At 34.9% G+C, this 22552-nt stretch overlaps 1 protein-coding gene across 3 annotated transcripts; it reads right to left on the minus strand.

Annotated features, from left to right (window-relative positions):
* Positions 1-5370: 5370 nt before the first annotated feature.
* Positions 5371-20314, minus strand: LOC132049883 (uncharacterized). Of its 3 annotated transcripts, XM_059440856.1 has the most exons (17): positions 20127-20314; positions 19893-20016; positions 19264-19352; positions 17057-17210; positions 16827-16968; positions 15722-15815; positions 15251-15391; positions 14413-14513; positions 14195-14308; positions 12351-12574; positions 8674-8732; positions 8401-8586; positions 8199-8322; positions 7994-8043; positions 6470-6615; positions 5957-6121; positions 5371-5747 (listed from the first exon to the last, which is right to left on the minus strand). In XM_059440856.1, the coding sequence occupies exons 1-17, from the start codon at positions 20191-20193 to the stop codon at positions 5451-5453; spliced, it is 2277 nt and encodes a 758-aa protein (XP_059296839.1). In that variant the 5' UTR covers positions 20194-20314; the 3' UTR covers positions 5371-5450. The 3 variants fall into 3 exon arrangements, with proteins under 3 accessions (XP_059296839.1, XP_059296846.1, XP_059296854.1); XM_059440863.1 differs by lacking the exon at positions 20127-20314 and having other exon boundaries at positions 19264-19362; XM_059440871.1 differs by lacking the exon at positions 20127-20314 and having other exon boundaries at positions 19264-19335; positions 19893-20008.
* Between the last annotated feature and the right edge of the window lie 2238 nt (positions 20315-22552).

The following is a 22552-nucleotide window of genomic DNA, read 5'->3' on the forward strand; positions in this document are numbered from 1 at the left end:
CTCTTGGTTTAATCTTTTTCTTGTAAACGACATGAAAATTAGGAGTGTGCACCCCACAGTTGAAGCTCCATGGAAGACAAAAGGTTTATGCAGTATTCTTGCTAAAAAATAAACAACATTCATTTCAAGAAAATGAAAATACTTTGTTCATTTATTAGGAAATTAATGAGGATGCATATATGATTTTTGTTCATAAACTAGGGAATAAAAAGTCTAGGATTAAATTAAGATATAATTCTATGTTAAATACCAAAACATTATAACCATTTTAGAAGCAAGTTTGAGTGAAATAAAGAAAATCACTTCCTAATGCATAATACCAGTACTATTTGCGTGGTTTGATTCATATATAGTTACTATTCTGTCTATTCTTTGCCTGATGCAGTTTTAATGGAGTTTGTCATACTTAATTTGAGTTATAATAAACAACTGTCAAACTAATAATGTTTCAAGTGCATGAAGTACCTAATGATTTGTTTTTTCATAAAAGATATAATCATCACGATCAATGTAAATGTGCAGATAAGAAATTGCATGAAACATATCTGGAACTTGGAAATCTTCAATACACTAACTTCTGATAGCAAAATATGAATAAATATGAACTGGAAAATTGCAAGTGTATATTTTTATTTTGGCCCTATAACGATTATTACATCCAGCAAGATATGTAAGTACTGAAAAACCATATTTGGCTTACAGTCTACAAAAAAAATAAAGTTGGTTAAGACTAAAAATTAAATCAAGATTTCATATGTAGCAATCTATCCTCCTTGTAACTTTCTTGAAGCTTCCTAGTGAATTAGCTGTGCTGCTATGCTTCACACATGTATCTAACACCTAAAACAGGGGTAAGATAGACCTTGTATCTGTGTTCATCTTTAATTCTTTGGCGTTTAGCCGTGGGCTCCTCCTCCTCAATCTCTGGTCTCCAACCAAATTTTCTCTCGTACGCGATTGCTGCATCTCTAGGATCCCAACTGTTAACTTCAATGCCAATAACAATTGGAAGCAGAGGGCGGCCTGAATTGGCAGGTAGAGACATCATGGTCCGAGCAAAGAAAGAGACTTTTCGGATGATGAGCAGCATTCTGTACAAAGGCACACCTACTGAGCTTAGTATTTTGCAGATGCTATCTTCCGCAGCATCGTCATGAATCACAGCGTTACTCGGCAGATAGAAAGATTTCACGATAAATGGACCTCGAGGTTCCTCCACTATGCAATCCTCTTTCTCAGGCAGATATTGAAGAAATTCTTGAACCCGTAGTTCAATCATGAAAAACGTCGTAGTAGAAGGGTTGTTGTTGATGATGCTCTTCAAGTTCAGCGTCTTCGGAATGATAAAGTCGTCTGTCCAAACTTTGGACTCATAGGAGGTATGTAGATTCTCCATATTCTATTTTTGTTGGGGCAATGAAACAGAGGATATTGCGAATTAGAAATTTTAAGGTAACCTAAATGAATAGAAGAGGCAGTGTGACTAGTTGTTCAAGCCGTGTAAGTCTTTTATAGACTTTGAGAAAGCCTAGTTTGTGTAGAAATAGAAATCTCAACTTTTCCTAAATTGTCCAGGTTTCAGCAAAATTTTGAAAATAAAGGAAAATATGGTAACTATAGAAGCATGGTTTGTGTAGAAATAGGAATCTCAAGATTCCAATATTGTCTAGGTTTTGGAAACTTTTGAAATAAAGAAAAAGTTGGTAACTTGATTTGCAAGTAAAGCAATTCTGGCCTTATGAAATACAGTACATGAATGCAGAGAGATCCAAGATTTTAATTTCTTTAATTCACCATTTATGGTTTTTTGTATTGAATCTATTGTAGTTTAAAAATTATAGGTTCAAATTTAAATTTATTACTTTTTGCGATTTTAGGTAAAACTCTATGTCGATGTCCAAGATGTGTTGGATCGTGGAATGAGTGGTCGTGAATATAAATTGGAAGTACAAAATCTTAAATCTAACTATGATTTCACATCGAATTTCCATACTTTAATTGTTGAACGACTGTTTATAGCAAAAATAGACGTTTACCTTCATTTTGCTTTAATTTTACAAATTTCCTAGTACTATATTAGTATGCTAAATAATTATGCTGCACTATTCACTTAATTAAACTCAACTGTCTCCTTAACCTTAGAAATCATAGAACTTTGTTAATGTCATATTCTGCCTCAATTATAAGTAATATACTGGTACGTACTACATAGAGGAAAAGAAGAAATCAAGAGGCAATTTAACTCTATCTGACCATGTTAACTTTAACTGCTCATGAAAGACAAATATATGAATTTCATAGATTAAAAGACCGAAAAGGAGTATAGCGATGGTGCGCCCAAAAAAAAATGTTAGCTGAAAAAAAAGATTACCATATAAATCTTTTTATAAAGGTGATGGACAAATATAACAAATAATGTATGCGCGAAATTAACCACCTCCATCTTTCAGTCGCAATGAATTCTTAAGGCAGATTTCCTAGTGTGTGTGTGTGTGAGATCAATTCTAAATCTTGTGCAAGTTATGTAAGAATTACAGTAATTAATTCTTAACTAGGTCTCTCAATGCCCTTGTTCTGTTTTTGAGTTTCATTTATATAAGATGGAGAAGTAAACCGAATTACAGCTCACAATTATGTTTCCTGCTGATCAATTTGCTTATGAGTTATGATAATGAAACATGTTTTTTACTGTATGAAATACTCCTCATATGCTTGTTACAACTTTGTTTTCGTTTATGAGTATCAGAACCCTGTCAACTATGAGTCCGGCGCCGAAAGCGCACAAATTTGAAGCCAAAAACCAAAAATATGTAACAAATAAACAATAGAAGTATATAAATAGTGGACTTACTCATTTTTACAAATGGGCAATAACTCACACAAGTAGTAAGTAGTAATTATCCGTAGCTAAACCAATATTGTGACTAAGAAAGAAAAGTAGGGCAAATCGTGGAGAAAGAGGCGATATCAACTATGAACTCTTTTACCAAGATATTATTTATAAGGCAAATCGTGTAAGGCTCCATGATTTGCTATTGTTTTTTTTTTTAAAATGCAAATCGTGGAGCCCTCCACGATTTGCTAATTCGTTTAAAAAAAAAAAAAAAAACAAATTGTCTAAAAAAAAAAAAATTCTCCTACAAATCGTGAAGCCCTACACGATTTATTATTTAATTTTATTTCTTTTAATTGTGGGACGACGTTAGAACGTCCCCATTAAAGGAAATGCATATCGTGGAGCACTAGACGATTTGGCCCTTTTGGTTTATCAAAAATGTAGTAACCCTTTTTGGTTTTTTGGCTTCAAATTTGTGACCTTTCAGCGTTCATAGGAGAAATCACTTGATTTTGTTGTTCATGAAAAGTATGGGAGTTTGTTATCTAAAAAAGTTCTTATATGGCTTGAAACAAAGTCCTCATGCTTTGTGCAGCAAGTTTAGTTGAAATAGTCCAGACGTTTGTATTAAAAAGGGGCAATTGTGATCACTTGACCTTCCATAGGCAATCAACAATTGTCCTAATCCTCCTTGTTGTATAGCGATGATATTGTTATTACAAGAAGTGATTATGTAGAGATATATCCTCTCAAGTCTTCATGTATCTTGGCCAGCTAAAGTACTTCTTGTAGTAGAAGTCACTAGAAAGTAAGAAAGTTCCTGTCTCAGAGAAATAATATCCTTGACCTACTTGCAAAATTAGAAAGTTGGCAGCCAAGCCTCGCACGCAGTACTCCAATGATTTTCAATGTGCATCTTATGAAAGATGATTATGGTCCATTTGATGATCTTGAAGAACATAGAAAGTTAGTCGACATTAAACTTATCTTATAATGACTAATTCAGATATTGTTTTTGCAATAAGAGCGGTTAGCGGCTCATGTCTGTATCTATAGTCAAACATTGGGCAGCTCTGGAGCAGATCCTATGTTACTTAAAAGGATCACCTCCACTTGACATATTTTATAGCAATAATAGTCAATATTATTTTTTTTATTTATTTATTTTTTTTTTACAAAAGGGGATGCTCGCTAACCCCTGTCTAGTGCCTGGCAGAGCTAAGGGGGCTTCAATCCTTACTCTTTATCCCCATCTTCGCCCAGGCTAACGGGGCCTTACTTATTCGGGGGGAGAGTGGAGCCTCGAAAAGACTGCTGAGAGAAGATCCTTGGCCCCTCTTCATTCTCCACAGGGTTCAAACCTGGGGGATCACCATTAGCATTGGGCTCCAATCCACACTACCTCTATCATACATACGACATTACACGAAGTGAGAATTGCATCGACGCAAGGATTTTTTCTTCACAAAGTAGCTTTTAGACGTACTTGACTAAGCCACTAATCATACAGCTAATAAAATCAAGTCGGTCACTACTGAGACAGCTCATAAAAGTCGTTTCAGGTGAGACAGAGGGCTCGTAGTACCTGCTAGCGCGGCTACGCAATGGAAGGGAAGGAGCCTAAATCGACCCCCTTCTTTTTTTCAAAACCTTGTTTTGGCCTGCGACTCGTTCTTCTCAGCCTCCTTACGCCTTGGTTTTTAGTTCATCGTTCGTTCGCACTCACTTCTTCTTTCATAAGTACCCTCCACCTCCAATCCGAAGGTTGTTGGTTCGAGTCACCAAGGGAGCAAACAAGGGCGAGCTCCTCGGGGAAGGTAATGGTCTTTTTATTTAGGTAATATAGCAATAATGGTCATTCTCACATTTAAGGGCTTTACATATGCACATTGGACACAATCTAAGGGGTCGTTTGGTTGGAACAAGTTATCCCAAGATAACTTATCCTGAGATTAGTTATTCCACTCTCCCACAAGGATAAATTAACACTACAATCCCGGGATAACTAATCCTGGAATTAGTTATACCACGATTTTATCCCAACCAAACGTGGGATAAACTCACCTCAAATATAATCCCGAATTTATTTATCCTTATTCCTCGTACCAAACGAGCCCTAAGATTGATAGAAGGTGTACTACTGAGTACTGACTACTGTATTTTGTACTTCTGCTGGTGAAAACTTGGTATCGTTGAGAAGAAACAAAATATTGTATCACAATTAGTGCAGAATCCGTACGGGGCAATGGCATAGTCCAATGTGAGATTATGTGCATACATCATCTTTTAACTAAAATTGAAATTAAGCATCCTATAACCACCACATGCAGGTGTGACAATAAAGTTGCTCTTAGAAAGGTTCAGAATTATGCAGGAAACATGAACATTTAGAAGGGCAACGTTTTTCCATCGTAGAAATAGTAATTTTACAGCTCCATACAGATTATCGAGTCAATTAAAACAGAAGAAAACAGTACGTCCTCTAGGAACATAACAATTTACCCATAAACAGATAGAAAAGCCACTATAAAATAGAACATGTAAGCCGCTTATTCATACAAAAATAATAATGACCCACAAATATTTTCAAGAGTCATCCATACACTATTAAAGGTTACTTTAGAGCAACATTCACATTTAAAGAGGTGTCCGTCAAAATTATATCTTTGTTATTATCTGCTTTTGGATGGTTTGGACAATCAAACTTGAGTCTCACATGTATAGGTCTTGTTATGATGACTTCTTCTAGATCTCTTTTTGATGTCAGCAAGAACTGAAGAATTACATCTCTGTTTACCCTTGTCCCAGGGTTCAACAGATCTGCTATCCTGGCTGCTTTACTCTGTCTACTGTCACTACACGCATCTGAATCCTTTTTCAGTCTCACATATAGTGCAGCAGAAATAGTAACCTGGTGGGAAACCAAAGATATGAAGACAATCACATAATGAGTAAAGCAGCATTTTCGGATCTGGAATTCAGTATGAAATGCAAGTAAATTCTAGACTGGGACAAAATCGTTTATCATTTTAAACAACTTAAACGAGAAATTTCACATAAATCTCAGAGAATCTCAGCAATTCGAGAATCCAAAGGAAATTGCTGGGAAGAATAATGTACCTCACTTGTTCCAGGACTTGAGTTAACGGAGCAACTGATCTCGACTTTCCCTTCTGGAATTTCTTCACCACGGCTCATCGTTCCCTCTTCTATGGTTGCTTCTATTTCTGGTCTTGAAAAGGCAAGGTGGTCAATTTCATCATACCATTGCTGGGCAACACCAACCTGCATATCCCCATCAATTTAACTCTTTAAACTAATGGAAAGAAGGCACTATTGAAGTACGTGCTACTTAATACTCCATTCATTGCAAATGGATCTCTTGATTTGATTTTGTACTGCTACTGGAGGAGTTTTAAAATGAATTATTCAGCATTTGTTGAGATAAAATGTTGGACTATATTCTTCCTTTAAAAGTAGTCCCAGATAACTATCTGTGGTACATGGTATATACCTTCTTTCTGAAAATAATTTGGAACTATCCAAAAATGGAAAGTGGAAATCAGCTTGGGATGAATGAAGTAGAATTTATGGGTGAATACAAATACATGAAGCCTAAAGGTGATCAGAAACCTTTTCTGAAGACGTATCCGTGCTATCTGCCTCGGATATTTCAGCTGCTGCCCCTCTAGTTTGCCGCCATATACAACTTTCACTCAGCGGTTCAATTAGATCAACATATTCTGGAATATCTACATTCAGTCGTATGTCAACTTTACCTGTTAAAAAATGAAGTGAGGTCATCATGCAGTGCTCCCTCTATCTGGAAAAACTTGGCCTACATTCTCTTTTTCCATTGATCCCTAAAACAACTTTTTTAACAGGAAGCAGTGACAATCAAATAACTACTTTCATTCATTGTAGCATTCTCCATTCCGGGACATCTCAAACTGCTCGAAAATATTAATAATATCATTGAATTTGATTGTTATAACCATTCAATTTCATTAAGTTATTAAATTTTAAACGTTGAAATAACACAGTAGTGAGATTAACATTTTAGCCTCCCTGCTTCGTCTATCTGCCGATCAGATAAAATCTGTCATCAGAAGTACTTTATATGATTTCAAATTTGAGTTAAACATATATTAAATTAATTACTCACTGATGAGAGGTGCATGTAGCATACTGTCCTCTCAAGTAGCATAAAATACAGGGGTACTACTCAACCTACCATTTTCTGCACAGCGTATGGATATATATGTAAAAATCACTAAAATTTCAACAAACACTAATTGCCTGTTTAGCCAAGCTTTTGAAAGGTCAAAAGTGCTTATATATTGAGAAAAAACACTTATTGGAAGGACTGAAGGTGTTTGGCCAGGTTCTTGATGAAGAAATAAGCGGTTTTGAGTAATAACAGAAACTGTTTTTCAGCTTTTAAGCAGCAGCTGAAAAAGTAGCTTCTCCAAAAAATAAGCACTTTTGAAATTTTTTGGACAAGATTACTCATATCAAAAGTTAATATTTACCAAATCAAAATTAGTAGCAACATTCTTTTTCGAAAGTTGACACCTAAAAGCACTTTTTGGAAATATTGGCCAAACTACTAACAAAAGCACTTATCAAATAATATAGCCAAACTGTCAAACACAAATTGCTACTCTCCCAAAAAGCACTTTTGATAAGAAATAATTCTCAACATAAGTTGATTTCGACAACTTGGCCAGAACAGGCCTTAAATTTGTAACCATAATTTCAAATGTGTAATGGGATCACTGGTAATAACCTAAAATTTGAACCCAATAAAATTTAAACCCTGAATCCGTCTCTACCGGTGATTTACATTTCAAGTATTACTTTTTAATACTGATCTAACTCCTAACATACTGATCTATAACACACTTTCTAGTCCCACTCTCTGGAGTTGACAAAAAAAAAACATCTTTTTTTTTTTAAACGAAGACGAAGGTATCACAAAAATTGTATAAATTACAACCAGATTCTTGCAAGAATATATGATCCAGAAAAAGAATACAATATTGAAGATAAACAAATATAGGTATTGATAAACAACTGAAAGATTAGTAATATTTTTCCAGATAAGAGCTTTTTAAAATTTATTTGAACTACATGTAACCAGTAGGCTTTTACTACCTGGCAACAAGTTGAAAGATTCTATGTGATCAATTGCCAATGCTGCATCACTGTAACACAAGCATCAAACAACACAGTAAATTAATATAATCAATCAGATAAAGCAGAAAAGAACAATGGCTTAGAGCGTAAATTAATATAATCAATCAGATAAAGCAGCAGAAAAGAACAATGGCTTAGAGCTTCTTTAATCTGTTACACTTACGCAGCACATACTCGTTCCAGAGGAGATGAGGACCAGTAAGGAAACCCAAGGATCCCCAAATTAGAAAACTGGAAGCTTGATATAGAACCGGAGTTTCTATTGAGTTTTAACACTGTCTGACCAACTACAGATAAGCAGAATACAAAATTGAATCAGGCAAAGTAGATGTTACAACAGATGCAGTAATTGAAGACATGATTACCTGTATCACAAATGAGTATCTGATCCTGAAAAGTTTCCACAGAAGATATAAGCTCAACATACGGAATTCTCTTTGATGAACAATGTGTATCCACTTGCTGCTGCAACCAATCATTAGGTATTTGATTCAAAAGCATCGACTTCTCCAGGATCAATGGCTCACAGATCTCCAAAATATTTGAAAATCCTTTTAGAGTATGGGTGAGTCAATAACTGACAAGGCAAACTGATAGAAATAGAGACAACTTAAGAACATTTTGGCAATAATTTATACCTTTAACAACCTTTCTGATCACGCCGGAGGCTAAATCCATGATCCACAAGGTCTCACAGCTGCATGCAAAAAAAAAAAAAAAATATATATATATATATATATATATAAAGTGAGGGCAGCCCAACAGCTCAAACTGTAAAATTTACAAATATGAGTGCAGAAATTGTCGAGATATTTAATATAAAAATACAGAAGACAATTTCTGCATATATGAGTTCATAAACAGCAATCTTGGGGCTTCTAATATTCCAATTTCCATGAAGGGGTCATAGAAACAAGATCACAAGCTTGTTCATTATATTTAAATTGGAAGTTCATGAAATGTTGCCCAATTGGGTCAAAACAAAATTAACAACCAATGTTAGGGCATATATTCCGAGTATTTCCAATTTTTTAAACTTGTTATGTTATACCAGCATACATAGTTATGCTGCCCAAAGATAGATTACAAAGCTTAAGCCCTAAGCACGTACAGCCTACATAGTTTAAGAACTATTAACAGACAAACAGTTACAAATGATGCATAGCATTCTGCTTAAAGAGAGAAAATGAACCAGTAAAGTCAAAGGGAAAAGAAGAAAATAGAAACTACAAGCCGGATGCCTGAAGATATTTTATGCCAGAACCAGCCAAGAGAACAAAAACGACAAGTTAAATGGGACATGCGTAACTGGTCACTGACAGTGTTTTGTGTTTTGGAAAACATGATTTTTCAACTTCCCCTATGAAGGCATCATATCTTATTTGAGCTTCGCATCGCCCGTTTCAATCTCGAAGAAAAGAGAGTTTTGGTAGGTTAACGATCAATGAAACAATAGTGAATTAGAAGAACTCATATCAAATATATACGTGGTAAAGAAATGGACCTTGGGCCTAACTCAACCCCAAAAGCTATCTCATGAGGAGAGGACTGCCAAAGACCGTATAAGGAGACCATGTACTCTTTAACCCACCGAAATGGGACTCCAACACCCCCGCACGCCTAGGACTAGACATCTGGAGCGTGGACAATACAAGACGGAGGCCCAACATCGGAAAAAATGAATTGGATGGGTTGACTCTGATATCATGTTAAAGAAATAGACCTTAAATCAACTCCAAAAGCTAGCTCATAAGGGGAGGATTGCCCAAGAGTATATAAGGAGACCATGTACCCTTTAACCCACTGATGTGGGACTCCAACTGTATCAATGTCATAAAGAATATGTACAAAGGAGCTATCACATGTGCAAACAAAGGCAACAAGTGTAGAGGAATTTTGTAGAGATTTGGAATTACATTCGATAGCTACCTCGACTTTTATAGAACAAGTACGAGTCAAATAGCAATGATTCGAAGCATTTCTTTTTACACTATTTCGGAAACACAAGGACTCAATCGGATATGTAAAATACTGGATTTCCAATCCTAGCAGGAAAGGGAGGGAAACTGATACTCTAATTTAAAGTGAATAAACACAATTCCATACTCGATCTCATAGATACATATAGAATTCTACGGAAAGCCGTATTCGATGAAAGTAGTATGTACGGCTTGGAGGGAGATCTTTCATATCTTTCGAGATCCACCCTACAATTTGGGGTAAAAAAGCCAAAAAGGTGATTTTAGCCCTTATCTTGAGGCTCACCTTATTTACCCTAACTGGATGAGCTAATCAGTAGTATAAAATATAGGGTACCATGGCGTATGCTATTTGAACAAGATGCGGTGTTAATTAACAAAACTAGCAAAGGAATCAACAGTTTGAGTGTGAAAAAGCACTATAGATGGTAACAGTTATTTAGATTGTTAGTAGTAAGACAACATACATACTTTAAGTTTAGCCTGCATAAGAAAAATGAAATTGATGTGAGATTAAATGGACTGTGGTGCTCAAATGCAGACAATTTATTTATCTAACCTCAGTCTTCCGAGAGAAATGTATGATAGATGAAGATGCAATACCCTATTAATTAAATAGACCACTTAACTTGAGAAGTTCTATGTGAGGGTTATGAGATAGGAATATACCTGCCAAAGCAATATGCAAGTTTTGTAGGATGGTTGTGACACCAGCAATGTTATATATAGTGAATGTTGAGCGTCTAAGGTCCAACATATCCACAAGAAGATTATTTTAGAAATGTAGATGCTAAGAATCTTAAGATGGGTGTGACGTGATAGGAAACAGAAAGATACATATATGAACCCATCCTACAAAAGGTTCAAGTAGGGCAAATATGAGAGAAGGTAGTTTGAGATGGTTTCACCATGTCTTACATAAACCTTTAAATGCACTTACATAAAGGTGTAACACTATAATGATGGAAAGTGTTACGCGGAATGAAGTACACCCAAACATCGGAAAGATGTGTTAGAAGGCTTACAACCTCTTATTATCAATGAGGACTTAGCGAACAACAAAACATAATGAAACCAAATCTCTAATCAAATGACCTAATGTAAATATAACAATGACGACTAGATCATATGCATCTGATCTAAGGTAAGTATAATAACAGCAATCAGATCGGACGTGTATCACGACTAGATCAAAGTATGCATATGATATGGGTGGTGTTATTATATCCATGACAAAGTGTTAAAGGAGATGACGTAGCCCTAAAATCTGACCTAATAAAAAAATGATAACTAGATTGTAGGTGCGAAACCATGATAACATGTTAAAAGGAGAGGAGGTAGTCTTCAAATCACGTGAAGGAAGTTGTCTCAGCATTACCTATAATCTCTTAGAATACATGCAGATTTAGGGAAAATAGAACAGACCGGAAGAAAAAATTCATATAGGCGATATCAACTAGTTGGCATTTATATGTCTAAATTATTAAATATTGAAATGAACAAATTCAAATAAAGTGAAATGAATAGTGAGGATTCATATAACCGACCCTAACTAGCTAGGTTTTGAAGAATAATTGTTGTCATCATCTTGCTCCCATGTGCAATTGAAGAAAGTGCAAGAAAGAACCCCAGAAACAGATAATATTCCCAGCATCCATCAGGTGACCTACTGTAATAAGATAATTCTAAACTAAGCCTTCAGGATACTTAAATGTTCAAACAGATAATTAATCCATTTCATATAGATTGATAGAACCAATAAAAGGAACTTTTCTTTCCTGCTGCTGTATCAGAAAATCAACAAGCAAGATAATGCCTTAACACCTAACCAAAAAACAAACGAAACAGCAGATGGAAGATGGTCCCTGCTTGCATTTGGTGGGCAATTTGGAAAGAAAGGAACTCTAGATGCTTTGAGAACAGCAGCAACACAATGCAGGAGATCAAACTTAACTGTATTAAGCTTTTTCTTTTGGTGTAACCAGATCTACCCAGAGGATACTATATCTATCCTAGACTCATTAGGTTCCTGTTAGAACTGTAGACTGGTTTACTCTCTTCTGCTCACTTGTAAATATGGTTTCAGTACAACCCATGTACTGTTTTGTGTTTAATACATACAACATGTTACCTTCTCAAAAAAAAAAAAAAACAAACGAAACAGTGAAAATTTCACAGCTAATCTTCTATGTTCATTAATACAAAATCGTTGTGCAAAATATGCATGGCGTCCTTGCATTTAAAATATAAGTTAAAACCTTATGAGGAAGAAATAGTACGAAATATCTGCAGATCTATAAACTTGGAAGAAAAAATGGACTAGCTGTCACATCTACCTGCGGTTTAAAATAAGGAGATTGCCATTTGGAGATTTCAGAATGTGCCACGGAAACAACAATGCATCCGGATTCAATTCCTCAGACGGGGCATCTAGATCATTTCTAGGCCAAAGCTTTCCCAATATCCAGCTCCATATACTGCTATTTTTATTTGTTTTGCTTCTTGGGTACAAAGTCTCCACAACCCTCCTCCCCATATCAGCTCTCCTAATAGCATGATTCTTTCACAACAGGGACACATTTGTTAGCTTTATGGAGTATTAGGGACGCGACGCAACAAAAAAGGGAACAGTGAGGGTTGTCCTCAACCACTAGGACAAAAATCTAAAGGTTGTAAAGTAGTAGAACATTCTAAAATTCAAGCATAAGATAAAGGAGATGCATGAAAGCCATACTGTCTATTGAATAACACAGTATCTTCAGATCATTCTATATCTCATTTGACAGAGATTTTTATATCAACTAACCTAAAAACAGAAAGTTTGACACTTGTAGGAGAGAACTGTATATTGAGGACTAATTCAACAACATAGGACTTGTGGAGAAGCAAGGAAATACACAAATATTACACTGTGAAACCCAATTTGAGTGCTCAGTTTTTACTTGACTTGATTATTAAGAGAATAATTAAAAGTTGTGTGTTCCGTAGGATTAAATGGGAAATGTGTAAGATCCCATGCAACATTGTGGTTGTCAGGAGAGGAATAAAAAAGACTAAAAAGTGAGCATACAATCTTTCATTCTTTTGTGACTATATGGTAGACCTCTCTTGTGAAAGAACTTGGACATAATCTTCAAAAGAACTAAAAGATATAAGGAAATTCACTTTGGGCAAAGTGGAAGTTCCTTTTCTAACTCACGTGACCTTGTACTGCAGCCAAAAGTCTGGAACTGAGTGCAGACTTATTTGCTATGAAAGAGACAAACAACATCACTCTTAAGTAGCATAACCACATTTGCCTTGCTTTTACCACTATCTTTCACTAAGTTCACTTGAATTAGAGGTGTAAACACGTAATCATGGTCATTGAAATTCGTGTGTGCTCAAATGTTGAAAGCTCAACCCTATAAATTTAGAAAATTGAGCTTCTCTTGATAAAGTAAACAAGCCTAAGCTTGAGTTCGCTTTACTGGAGCACAAATTATAATTTAAAGAGTTCATTAAATTTTTACATGATTATGCATATTTTAGAATTTTAGGGACACGCTAGAACACTAATACTCGATAGGATCAGAACATTAATATTTTTCCACATAACTGAAAAAGATCTATTGACTTTCCAATATATATTTAGAAACAATACGCTCAATTAATTTATATCATTGCTTTTATTCTCAATAAATAAATATGTAGAAGTTGGAAGAAAAGACCCCAGGAACTTAAACGAGCCAAACTCGAACTTGCACACTCAAATTGCTGATCAATAATGAGCTTAAGCCCGGCTGTATTCACTCCCTCTATTCCTTTTATATAACAAATTGGAGACACATTTTATATATATATATATACATATTACTTTTATAGTGAGAAAAAAAAATTATTCACATTCAGAATATTTTCATAGTTTTGCATGGAACACAGCACGTAATTTTAAGAAATGAATAACTTAATGAATTCTACTCTTGAGACAACAACTTTTTTTCTGAAAGTGAGTTAACAATTCGGGACATTCCAAAAAATTGAACTCTTGCGCGATGAAGTGGTTTTATTTTTCACTTTGTGCCAAATAAGACACAACCACACCCTTTCTTCTCTTTTTTTGTCCCTCTTAACCATCAATGTTAGACAATGAGACATAGGATATCATACCAAGAAACTTAAAGAGCTTCAACGCAATTACCTCCGAGTCCACAAGATACAGACAGTCCTCGGCGGCATGATAAAAAGAAGCTGCCGGACGCCTTAACTTTGCAGATTCAAATTCTCCATCCTCATGACCAGGGGAAGAACCAATCTACATCAAAATGATAATGTTGGCATTAAAAATTTTGGTCATGCTTTAATAGTAAGATATAACAATCAAAGATGATGAAGCCACCATGCATGCCTGACACATACAGAGTCTAAGATCATTCCATTGCCATCTAGTACAATAACTCTGTGGTGATTGGAGTCAGAAAGGAAAAGGCGATCGCCACTCTCATCAACTGAAATGCCACCTGCAAGAAAAGCCAGAAACTAAAGTATAAGTTAGACATGCTGGGAACAAGGGGCTTCAGGCAAACTATAATCCTGGCATTTTGTATATGGGAGCTTTCGTGTCTTTTATCATCTCATGAAATTATTTAGACAAGGGAAGCTTTTTCAAAAGTAAATTGACACAGCTATCAGTATCAGATTTCAAAAATCTCCCACCATAACTCCAAGCTTCCTCATAGTGATTCAAAGAGAACACCAACTACATACCTCTTTACCTCTTTCTATCATAGCACTGTTTTACGGCACTGAACATCATCATCATTTATTTTGATAGTTCAGCAAAGTAGCCTTTGATGAATAACGCTGAATACAATGTTATTCCTCTACTTTTATCCTTGAACCGCTAAATTGCACTAGGTTTACAGTCGCATTAGTCGTAAGAGCTATAATTTATCATTTCATACAAATTACACCTTAAATTCGGAACCTTCTTCAAGTGCTTAATTGTTCCTTTCTTGTCAGATTTTCCGTCATTTTACACAGCAACAAAAAGACGAGGGAGTAGGCAGAAGGAATCTGTAGATAAATGACATAAACACCAATTCAAAATTTTTTATTAAAGAGAGAGAAACAAGTTGCCCGTTTGAAGCAGAAAATTCTTGCAGCTACCTAATAATTAATATATGAATGTCCATAATTATCTTCTAAAAAAGTGCTAAATCAACAGTATGGGACAGCTCGAAAGGGTAACCTCTACCTGGAAAGTAAAGAAGCAGGTTTCGCAGGGGAAAACAGAGAGGAGATTCCTTGAAGTCATCAGTTGGCTTTACCCATGTGCTTGTCAGATTATGCATGGTCTTGGGGGTCTCACTCTCTTGTGCTCTGAAATCCTTGATTGCTGACATCGCAGAATGTGACAGAGAACCTTAGTATAAAGACAATAGAAGGAATATGGATAGATAGAGTTCCAATTCTCATCATGCCATACACTGACCATCACCATCACTGCAACCACTCCCCCAACAAAATTCACATTTTGTGATAAATATGCAACTCAGAAGTAATCAATTATACTACTTATCGAGAAAGAAAAAAAAAGGAATTTGTTATCCTTATTGATTAACTCTTTGGATAAAAGTAGTAACAGCTCCTAAAAAAACAGCTCAGTACTACCATTTATTCAGCATGCCAGATATAATTAAAAAAAAAAAAAGGAAACACACCCTACCTTTGTCTAGAATCACCATATCTGCTTCCTTCCCATAATAGATTGAAGGACTTTTAGAACCTTTAAACATCACATAGCAGGCCTGACTAGCAATCTAAAAAAGGTATAGTAAGTCAATTCATGGATGAATGGATCCAGTGACAATCAGAACATGAAAAACATGAAATAAAGGTTGCAGAAACTCGGACATCAAGTCGAAGAGCAAATATCACCCAAAAACAACTTATTAAGCATATGCGGCATTAAAATATATGGAGGGGAACAAAGTAATACTCAAGACCCAAAAAGACATGGGCAAATTGCAAGAAACATAAGTCATATCTTAACCCTAGTACACAACCAACAATTTTTTGATGAAGGTGCTGCAAGCTTAACAATTAAGCACAATATTTCCAATCCTGACACATATCAACATGTATATATGCCCAAAGGATATAAAAGATTGAATCTAGCTAAAATGGAATTGCCTATCAAAAACATGAAAAGAAAGATTGATGATGTGGACTTAACCCACAATACGTGTTGCATATTCTACCACAAGGCCAATTTGCTCTAATATAGACAAGATTCTAGGTTTAACTACCAGATAAGTACCACTTTACACAAAAGGAGATTTAAATGAGGCCGCCTAACACAAAACTCAAACTACTTAACCAATATTGTTAAAGAAGTCAAAATCTAATGATGAGGTTATGTTAAGTTCTGTACATTTATTTGGTCTACAATGGAACTCTCTAACAATGTTAAACAATCTTTGAAAGCATTGTTCCTTAGTTTATAATTTATCTCGGTTTTCGTAGTTTCTGTCAAGACTTATAAGAGTTATAGGGACTTGCTAGTGTTTCTCTCCCTGTTAAAATCATAGTGTTATAAACCCTATGACAGTATATGAAATAATGCTTCAACAACGTACCAAAAACTTGAAATTATTCATTAACAGAATAGAGAAATAAACATAGAAGGGATTTGTCTATTGTTTTACGCATTATTATTTTCTTAAAACCAATGATAATCAAGTTGTACGACACTAAATATGGAAGACAAAAAAAGATTGAACACGATCTTTTGAACCGGACTAATTGAGCAACAAATTCTGTGAACATACCTCTAGAACATCCTTGTTAGCTAACAGAATAGGAAAGGTGATGTATTCTTTCAAGGTTCTCCCAAGCAGATGTGTGCAAATATCACTGGAGCAAAGTGGGATCTTAGTATCCTGGAAACCAATTATTTGAAGGAAAGGATATCTGCAACATTGGAAGAAAGGACAGATTTGTGAAAAGCTGTATATAAGAAAATTAAAACGGAAGAAGTTTGCATCAGGATCTTCTCTACCTATGCTGGAGAAACTTTACTTTCTCAAGCATGCTAACAAAGTCTGCCTCTGTGATTGAGGAACTATCTACGAAGCCAGCTATGAGCACTAAGAAGATCCCATCTTTCAGAGATTTCTTATCAGGAATTCCATTTAACCAACAATGAGAAGGGCCTGTACATTTCGTTCGAAAAGCAACAGAAAATGAGGCAATTATGCATATATATCCAGTTCCACAAACCCGGCAGCAAACAAGTTAGTAGCACCATAAGTTAAGCAAAAAATGTGAAGTATATAGAACATAATAAAGAAAGATATTGATAGCACAACCAAGAATTTCAAGATTAACTTTTTCATAATCCACTGCTTACGTATAGCATCATAAATAATCCACTGCATATAGACATCCCATTATTAACAAGTTGATGAGACGAGGATTCATGAATGCAGAATTGACATTAAATATTCTATCAGGTAGAAGACATAAGATTTAATAAAAAGCAACCATCATTACATGCAGTAGAAAATGAATGCAAGCAACATGTTAGTTTTTGTTCTCTGATTCTTCTTCGCACCATCACTGATGACTTCTTTAAAATGTTAAGAGTCCAACTATGGACCAATACTTTCACTTTTTACTAAGATTGGTATGACGTTATCCAAGAGTAGATTTGATAGACGGGCAGAATTTTACATGGGATACTCATGCTGCTGTATCACCTTCCAACAAATTTCATGGAGAGAGGACAGCAACATAAATTAACAATCACCTTGAGTCTGGATTATTTTTTATTAGATGCTCTAGCGTTTTCATGATTCACCTATTATTGAGCTTGTCAACAAAGGGGCAACTAACTTACAATGGATAATAACCATGTTTACCATGCAAGCTTGAGTCAAACCTCATACTCCAGACATACACCATCTCATACTTCAAACATCTTCTCACCATCACCTCTCACTATGTGACTGTTCCATCTCCCCCCCCCACACCTCCACGCACACACACAAACAACCCCTTCAGTGTGTGACTGTGTGTTAGGCATGTAGTCTATGATACATTTTCTGCTTCTACAGTTGCACAAATGGTACTATTTGGTATTCTTAATTGGTGAGGATTGATGGTCTTGGCGTGATTTGAATACAGCGAAGCAGTATATAATTTGTGGTTCTGCTTGATTCATTGTTAGCAAATGTTAGAGTCAGTAAAAGCAGTGCCGATTGGAAGAACAAAAAAAGGTAATTCATCAAATTGGAGGATAGGAGTTGATGGTCATTGGATATGTTATGATGTAGCAAGTTCATTAGATTGTGCTGATGTTCTCTCTTCTGACTTGATAGCAGATATGCTTGATAAAAAGACTATTGATAGCAGATATGGAGCTAGGTGGGATCTAATGGCAGGAGGCTAACCTTCCTTGCTCAGGAAAGTCCTGCAAAAGATTGAACTGTTGCTAATTTTTAACTGATGAAGGGAAAAGGAAACGGAAGGCATGAAGGTTTTTGTGCTTGTTGCCGAAGCAGTCATCATGCTACTCAAGGAAGACTCGTAGATGATCTTCTGACCGATATGCTGGTAGGGAAAATAGACTGGTCACTGGTGACATGAAATCAGGATCATACCGTTCTTTATCGGAACAAAAAACAAATATGTACAGCTGCGGAAAGCAGATTACCACTCAGGCACGCTTGCTTTTGCTAAAAATAAGGTACAATAAGCCAAACTAGAAAATGAACTCAGAGTTCAGACATGCAATTCACCCATGACGAATACTAACAAAGCCTCAACTGAAAATCTACTAAACATTCAGCTGTCAGGACTCATTTCACAGATAAGATCCACAGAAGGCACATGATAAACTCAACCGCTGACAAGTTGGTCCAGTACAACAGTCATTTATTGTCCATTTGTACAAGTCTTTGCCGCATCATATAGGACAGGGGAAAGCATTTAAAGTTTTCCTCCAGCTCAGGAAATATTTTCTTCTTTTCTTCCTAGGTAAGTTTCTTCAACTCGCCTTATTAGCTTAGATGGTCAGAAATTACATCAAAGTTTTAGATGTTAATACTACCAAACCAGTGAAATTTCCCCAGAACATAATGAATTTTGCCTGCTAGAGCCTAATGGTAGCTAGACACATTCCACGTGTGACCTCAGTATGTGGTTTCATCCTCACTACTTTACAATAAATAAGTAAATCACATTTACCAAGTGAGAGTAGCTCACCTTCAGGTTTATCAATAGTAGACTTAATGAAGGAGGGGAAATCTAGTTGTACATGAGGCTCCGCCACTGCTTCTGATATAGTTGAATACCTGAAAGAGACTGTCAAGGACAAATGAAGACTACTACAACCTCCAACATAGTAGGCTGAAAAAATTCAAACTACTACATGGAGCAATAAAAACAAAAAATATAGAATTAATGGTCAAAACAAAGGTAATCTGCTTGTGTGCAATGCTCCTTTTTTTTCCCGACGAAAATCTCTTTCCTCTGATAAATATTAAACTGATAACAATTTCTTTATAGCCAGGTAGCCGAAATTTTCTCTATGTTAGTACATATACATGCATATATTATACGGCACTAGAAAGTAATAGTCCTCAAATAACTTTATCCAATAATCATGTATTACTTATTCCATCTTCTACCCTGCATAAATAAGACATAGATTCCCTCATAACTTATACATGTATTAGTTATGCGGGATTGTAAACTGGTAACCAAACATCGTACTTGGTGTGCTGAATTCTATACATAACAACTAAAACGTTACCAAACGCGGTACTTAGTTATGCTGGTTTTAATCACTTCCTAATCATCAATTCATTGTTTAAATAAATAGAAATTGTTACCTATGATCCTGATGACATCTATATCCACACCTCGTATTAATGTCTGCAAATGAATTTTTCGAATGACTCAAAAAAGGAGGCAGCATAAAATTGCTGTCTTTTACTAGTAGGTTACACCTGTTTCCTGTCCATAATCACAAATTAAGATTAGCAGAAAAATTAAAGAGAATAATTAACATTAGGCAAATGTTGAAACAAAGTAGTATTGAAGTGGTTAAGTAAGTAAATAAATACCAGGAGAAATAAGAGGGATTAGCCTATAAGCTTCTTTCAGGCGTCTTAATCGCACAGCCATAGCCATTCTTTCTCTTCAAACTTCACGGCGGGGAAGCTTTTTGTATTTTTAGGGCTGAAATGTAGTACTGTACTCAAATATTTAACATACGAGTATTCCTGCAAAATACAATTAAATTCAAGCTAAGAATCTAGGGAGTGTAACTTTTTTACATTTGTGAACGAGAACCCGTTGGGCCATGAGAATTATTCACTTTTTTTCGGAATTCTTTTCACTTTTTGCACGTGTTTGGTCATAAAAATTTTAAATACAACTTATTATATTTGAAATTTGAAAAATAATTAAAATCTTGATTTTACTTTTTCCACTTTTTATTTTGGACCATTACTTTTGTTTTTTTGTTTTAAATTTTTACCCTAAAATTTTTGATGTTGCTCAATTTTTATCTTAAAAGTTCGTATAACTTTTTTCACTGGTCAGAGTCAATTTATGTTGCTTAGTTGCTCTCCACTCCAACAACATTCAACATCATGTGCTAAAAAGCCTCTAAAAGAAAAGAAGCAGGTGGGAATTTTGTAACAAAGTTATATTTAGAGATGCTATATTTTCTGCGTACACCAGTAAACCTCCTAGTTGCAGCCTTTTGATGGGAAAAAACTATCAGTTTTGAACACTCCATAAGCTAATCTCGAATATAGTTGTTACATTTCTCGCACTGGTTATGTTTATTAATTGCTTTGGGTGATTTTGCTAGTTTTTAGAAATTGCATGTTTTTTTAGAAAATGTACATTTCAACAACCAAATATTATTTTCAAAAATTATGGTCAAACAGAACTCCAACTCCAACTCCAACTTCAAAAGTTCCAAGAAAAGTGAATTTTTTTTTGGTTTCTATGGCCAAATGCCTACTTAGCAGCTATTGTGTTACTCTCTCGGTTTAATAATAAGTGGTTTTTAGGCTTTTCAATTTTTTTCAAAATAAATGGTGTTTTAGGATTTCAAGAAGACTTTAGACAGATTCTTTCAACATTACCCTTATTTAAATAGTCAAGATTCATTAACTATTTTTTTTTTCCTAGAAAGTACTAAAACTTGATTAGGGGTAAGTTAATAAAAACACTTTTAATTTTCTATGAGTAAGCAATTTCTTAAGAGTGTGCATGAGCCTAAAAAATCACTTATTATGTAACGGAGGGAGTATTTTACTGTGGGTCTGCAGTTACCTGCAAAATGTTTTTAGTTTATCTCATTTCCTGGTTTTTTAATAATAGGAAATTGTTTATTACTTATTTGCTGGAAAGAAATGACAAAAAAATCTGCTAAGTTTTTTTTCTCCAATGTTAAAATCCTTTCATAGATCTCCCTCCAATCAAAAAAGAATTGGAATGGGATTAAAAGATTATTTGTTAAAGAAAAAGGATGAAGTACGCACTAGCTGTGAGGTCGATTCTGCTAAGTGTTACTGTCTCCTTTGTAATGGAATTTCTTTGAGATAAAATTTATATATAATATAAAGCTAGGCATAAACAAGTTGATATGCACCTCTCTATGACCTAGAAAATCATTTATCTTTTTTTTTTTAATGATATTTTCGTCTCTAAATGTTTCTTTAATCTATTCTCTTTCTCCTCCAATTAATGTGATTAATATATACCAAATGTTAGTAAAGCAAAAAACTCGTACTCTCTCCACGTCTAAGACTAATAACTCCTAAACTTTTTATTTATTTATTTATTTAAAGAGTTCCCCTTTCTGTTATGTTCAAAAATTGTCTAAAATCTTTGCGTTCAATTAACAAACTTATTTTTCATTTTGAAATCTTTGCGTTCAATTAACAAACTTATTTTTCATTTTGTTCTCTTGGCCTTATTGTAATTATAAAATGACAATATCTCTTATTATGTTAAGTATTTTTCTCTTTTGCATTTAATATTTTTACAAGGCTACTCATAACTCACACCTCTTCAACTACTCTTAATAATATCCACAACTCTCATACTTTAATTTTCATGTCCATAACCTCCATATTTTAATTTGTAAGTTTGTGATACCTTACGGTATTCTTTCATTTTGCCTATATAAACTCATATTTTGTTTCATGAAGACTCTCATCCAAAGTTATCTTTTCTCTTCTCTATCATTTTAGCTTTTGGATTAACTAATGTGTCAAAAGGCAAGGACTATAAAGGTAAGAATTTTTTTCATTTTCAAGTCTTCCTTTTGAACTGTATGTGCTTGGTCGCACTTTCTTTAGCATATTTTCTCTAGGCTTGTATGTATTATCATCCTTTAGGCTCCACCCAACCATGATCAAGAGGATTTTCTCGGTGAGGTACTTTTATTAGTGGTGCTATTTTGCGATTGACACTTGTATGTGGTTTTTCGAAAGTTATTTTGCAACTAATACTAACTTTTTAATCATAT

Source organism: Lycium ferocissimum, chromosome 1 (assembly GCF_029784015.1).
Source record: "Lycium ferocissimum isolate CSIRO_LF1 chromosome 1, AGI_CSIRO_Lferr_CH_V1, whole genome shotgun sequence".
Lineage (NCBI taxonomy): Eukaryota > Viridiplantae > Streptophyta > Magnoliopsida > Solanales > Solanaceae > Lycium > Lycium ferocissimum.